Consider the following 5,328-nt stretch of genomic DNA (forward strand, 5'->3'; position numbering starts at 1 on the left):
TGCCGTTGTGGGCTACATTTTTCGACGGTGGGCAGAATTTTAATCTCCTGACCGGGGCAGCGATCATACGCTGTTTCTAGACGCTCGTAAAATATGTCTTTGGTCTGTTCTGATGTATAATAAGTTCGGTTTTATGCAGATTATAGCAATTAGCTCATCTAATGGAGTTTTTTGTACTGCTTGAGTACAGTACAAAAAGGACACACAAGAAATCAAGTTAGAATCACGAAATGTTCTACAAAAATGGATCATTCTATTTTATTGAAGAAATATAATTTCAAACCAATGAGCGCAGCAGTATAGCCTTGCCGACCATACGATACCCTACACAACTACCACGGAACTCTAACTTTCTGATATTTGCACCTCCCTGAGCCGATTACAGTTCAACAGCACCTCTTCCTTACTCTGACATTTTTTCCGAATATTACTTAGATTCAGTACAGCCCTTCTAATTACTTGTCCAGATTACCTTCACCGTGGGTTGTGTTTGGCTTATAACTGTGGCCTATATATCGACTCGAGAAAACACAAAAAAAAAATGATGTGATCATCACCGAAAATTATAGGCATTGTCTTTGACCATAACTGGAACCTTATGGAAAATGTCAAAGCGATCAGCGTTATATTTCCGCCCTCTAGTGTGGTAATGGGTTACTATATAATATCTGAATACGTAAGCACCGGTAAATATTTAAGTGCAACTCAATTGAAAGGTCAACCACTCCTCTTGGATATACTATCAACTTCTCGCGTCTATGTCCTTCAGGAGTAAAAATATACGCCATAGAATACAAATTTAGTCATTTTTCACACAAAACTCAGGTACCATTTGTCCCGCTAAATAATTACCGATCTTTACAAAATCGCGATAATTGTCGCCTCTGGAGTGACCGGAAAACCTGACAAAAATTAAGTATTTGGTCCATTTCATCCCCTCAATATTAACCGATCTTTACCAAAAACAATAGGGGTCTTCATTGCCCAGAACCCATCCTACATACAAACATTCGTAAAGATTGGTTTTTAAAAATTATAATGGACAGACGGACGGACACGTTTGTCTAGATCGACTCAGCTGCCGATCGGTATACTTAAAGGAGGGTCTAGGGTCAATATTTCACGGCGTTACAAACTCGTGGGTCTGCACAAAGCTATAATACCCTGACAACATAGTTGTGTAGGGTATAAAAATGCATACAATAACTACATATTAAGATATGAAGCTATCTATTCAAGTAAAAAGCATCACAATCTCCGAACTTTGACCCCAATAAGAATATTCCAGACTATGACCTCGATTTGTAATATCGGTCTACGTTTTGTTATAGTCCGGTACTAATTTCGGTATTTTGGTGCTTTTAGTTGCATTTTCGAAATGAAAGGGTTCTTGAAGGATTCATGTTTTGACATGAATCAATTTCGGCATTTTAAAGGTTATAGCTGCCCCCTCTCACCAAAATGGCCACAATTTGGCATACAGGGTTTTCGGAGGCTGACATATTTCTATGTAGAAAATTATTAGGTCGATATTTTGACATATCCCTCACACACAAAAAGTCCCGACTCGTTTTTTCCTCACCGAAATGGTTGTAAATTAGCAATCGTAATTTAAAATTCCGAATTTCTCGTGAATAACAATCTTCAGCTATGTTTTTATATAGCCCCCATACGAAGGTCCCGCATAATTTCGCATATTATTATTAGGTAAATTATAGTTCCTAGACCAGTTTCCCCGACCTGAGGATTTTACGAAATATTCCATCAAAAGTGACTGCAGTTTTGATTGAAAAATCTCCCCAGGGAAAATATTGTCAGAATATTCCCTTTACCCATTTATTGTCGAAATTATGAGTCGTGAATAAGGAGTGCTCTTGAATGTTATTTTTAGAGTAGACCTATACACAAGTTCGGAATTATCGAACATAAATTCTTCTTACTTTTTAGTTGATAGACGTGGAGCTGATACCTTCATTTTTAATTTTTATTAAAAAAAAAAAAAAACTATATAAAAAAGTTTATATATTTTTACTAAATACCGAAAATATATAAATATTACATTTTTTAAATTTGTTTTTGAAATTTACAATAAAATATATTTCTCATAATGAGTTACGCGCTTGGCCAAGGCCTCATGACCCAACGACAAGCAGACGGGATTCTTTTTGAAGACACCTTGCGATTGCAGGACAGCATGGGGAGCACAACGCCACGGGTCATTTGTGTCAATTTGCCATTTCAAGAGACGTTCCTTTAAATTCTTTAAAATTCCTTTGTACTTGGGTTTATCTACCAGATTATAACGTTCCAAAGAATCCGCCTTAATGTCATACAATTCCCATTCGGGACGTTGATAATATCTGAGCAGATTTTTATACCATGGCAATTGTTGATGATGCATTGTGGCATTGAGAAGTTGTTGAAAGGTGGGTGAAGTATAGAAATCTTGATCTATGGGGAAGTAGGACCAATAATTGAGGTTATGTATTAGTTTATACCTCCTGGTGCGTATCATACGCATTGGATAGTTCATAGTTATTTCGTGATAATTTTGCGAAGCAAATACGGTGTCATTTTCATTGGTAGGGGGTTCGGCTTTTAGCAGAGGTAACAGGGATTTGGTATAGGAGGAGGAAGATGTGTGACTGCTATTATCCATTGGTATGTGGAAAATATCCAAAATTGTGGGGAATATATCCTGCAATGAGGTCATTGCCGCTGTGGTCTCCAAATGCCTGTCCTTGGGATTGGGTGAGGCCAAAATAAACGGTGATCTAATGCCATGTTCATAGAGATTGGTGCGACCCAAGGGGAAGGGAGGACCATTATCCGAGGTAAATATTACCAAAGTTTCCTCTTCCAATCCGAAGTCTTGTAACTCCTTTAGCACCAAACCCACACCTTGATCCAATCTGGACATGGTCATATATTGGGCTGCCAATTCCTGACGCACCACATCAGTATCGGGTAAATATGCTGGAACTTGTAAATTACGCCAATCATAGTAAATGGGCTTCCAATCCGGTATCGAACCCATACCTTCCTCTCCAGAACCCCAACGTTCACAAAACTCCCCATACTGCGGGGTAATGTGACCACAACGATGTGGATCGTGGAAAGCCACCATCAGGAAGAATGGCTTCTCCTGCTTCTTGGCATTTTGTAAAAACTCCCGGGCATACAATTTCATGCGCGTTATGTTCCGACCAATTTGATTTATGCTATGCTGTTCCTCTGTCTGTTCAAAATCAAATTTAAAATCCTCTCCCGAACCAACATGCTTCTTACCAATAATGCCACTAAGTACACCACCTTTGGACTTTTCTCGTAAAATATTCGGCAAGGTGGCGGTGCCGGGCAGAACATTAAAATTATGAACACCCTGATGTAGGCCATACATACCACTGGCATGACTTGGTTGACCCGTCAGGATTTGTGCCCGACTTGGTGAACAACTGCTTACCGAAGTAAAGGCATTATTGAACAACAGACCCTTGCGGGCCAATTTATCCAAATTAGGTGTCTGACAGTACTTGTTCAGATATGCTCCCATCTCGAAGCCAGCATCATCGGCCAGCAGCAACAAAACATTTTTAATTTCTCCCGCTGTGGCGAAAGTTAACATCACGCCGAACAATAAAAACTTCCAAAAGGTTAACATGGTGATGGGTTCGTGTTTTTTCTTCTTCTTTCGACTTTTTTGCTCCAAACCCTGTCGAAAAAATCCAAATTTCTTTGTTAGTAAATTATTTCCAATTCGAAAAAAATATTCCATCATCTATCCATACCTTCAAATCCGCTTTCCAAACATTCTCCAGCCACTCACCAAGCAAGACTAAAATTTTTATTTCTTCACATCCACCAGGCTAACTACGTCTTGCTCCACACTTTGTGTTTCTTTTCCCAGGCCATAGCTGACTTTCATTCATTTGTTGTCGGGAACACACCCTGCAGTTCACCGGTACACAATGCGCCTTACATTTGTTGTTGTTATTGTTTTTTTTTTACTTGTGTATCTTTTCGATCTTGTTTTGTTATTTTTGTTTCTTTTCTGTTCTTACTGCCTTTATGGCTGTGTTCCACCTCGAACTTGTTCTCTCCTTATATCCAAGAAGTCATCGCATTTTGTAGTAGTTGTTGTGTTGTTGTTGCTATCAAATTCAATCCATTCTCTATGTACTTTAATCCAGTTTTATTTCTTTGTTTCTAATGTGGCTGGTATGTGCAACCATGGGCACATGAGGAAAATTAAATGGAATGGAAAATTAAAAAAAATGAACAGGCATAGTAAAAATTTTACACGAGGTTAAATTTTGATCGGTGGGAGTGTGATTAGGCTGGATTTTTGGAATTTTTGGTAGTATAGAGAACAAAAAGTACTAAAAGGTACTAAAAACATTGTTAACTTTGTAACATTGGTATTGAGGGAAACGGGTAGGTTCTGAATTCTCCCATCTGTGCTGCAGATCCTTTATCTATACTGATAAAAGAGTAAAATCATGGACTGAAGTTAGAATCTTGAAATTTGGGGTGAGGGTCCATTGGTGTCAGATAAGCCTATGTTTTTGGAAATTCGTACTAGAACGGCACAAAAAGTACAAATTGTGGTACCATTTAAAAATTGATTATAAGATTGCTACTTCATTACTTACTTACATACTTAGCTGGCTTGTTACAGAACGGTTGTTCCACAAGCCGAGCTTAAAAAAGATTTCCACCAATTTGGAATACCACGTTCCAAGATGTTGTTTTCTACTTGGTCTTTCCATCTAATTCGTGGCCTTACCCTTCTACGGGAACCATCATTAGTCTCGTTTTTATATGCCTTTTGAGCTGGGGCATTTTCATTCAATCCGCACAACGACTGACTATGTCGATGACCGCGTATAAATTGTAAAGCTCGTGGTTCATTCGACGCCGATATTCACCATCGACGCAGATCGGCCCGTAGATCTTTCGGAAAATTTTTCTCTCAAACACCCCAAGAGCTGCCTCATCTGCTTGCGCAAGTACCCATGCTTCTGATTCATATAATAGCACGGGTAGTATCAGCGTCTTGCAAATTGTGAGTATGGTCTGGCGGGAGGTGGCCTTGTTTCTAAACTGCTTAGTTAGACCATAGTAGCATTTGTTGGCCATCACAATCCTTCTACGAATTTCAAAACTGATTTCATTCGTTTTATTTATGGCGGTACCAAGATATATAAAGTATTTAACTACCTCGAAGCTGTAGTTCTCAAGTTCCACGGTTGGTCCGAGTCTACTGGATGTCTTGCGCGTTGATACCATCAGCTTGGTCTTCTCGCCGTTTACTGCCAGATCCACTTT

At 39.0% G+C, this 5,328-nt stretch overlaps 1 protein-coding gene across 1 annotated transcript; it reads right to left on the reverse strand.

The window, feature by feature from the left end:
* Positions 1-2,079: 2,079 nt before the first annotated feature.
* Positions 2,080-3,660, reverse strand: LOC133328183 (N-sulphoglucosamine sulphohydrolase). The gene has a single exon (XM_061536739.1). It carries the CDS (start codon positions 3,623-3,625, stop codon positions 2,084-2,086), a length of 1,542 nt encoding a protein of 513 aa, XP_061392723.1. The 5' UTR covers positions 3,626-3,660; the 3' UTR covers positions 2,080-2,083.
* Positions 3,661-5,328: the final 1,668 nt, after the last annotated feature.

The sequence above is a fragment of the Musca vetustissima genome, unplaced genomic scaffold, assembly GCF_032173495.1.
Source record: "Musca vetustissima isolate MV318-11 ecotype Yass unplaced genomic scaffold, APGP_CSIRO_Mvet_v1 utg327, whole genome shotgun sequence".
Taxonomy (NCBI): domain Eukaryota; kingdom Metazoa; phylum Arthropoda; class Insecta; order Diptera; family Muscidae; genus Musca; species Musca vetustissima.

What these genes read in the sequence shown, in the direction of transcription:
- LOC133328183 (XM_061536739.1), bottom strand. Translation starts at nt 3,625, where the DNA reads ATGTTAACTTTCGCCACAGCGGGAGAAATTAAAAATGTTTTGTTGCTG.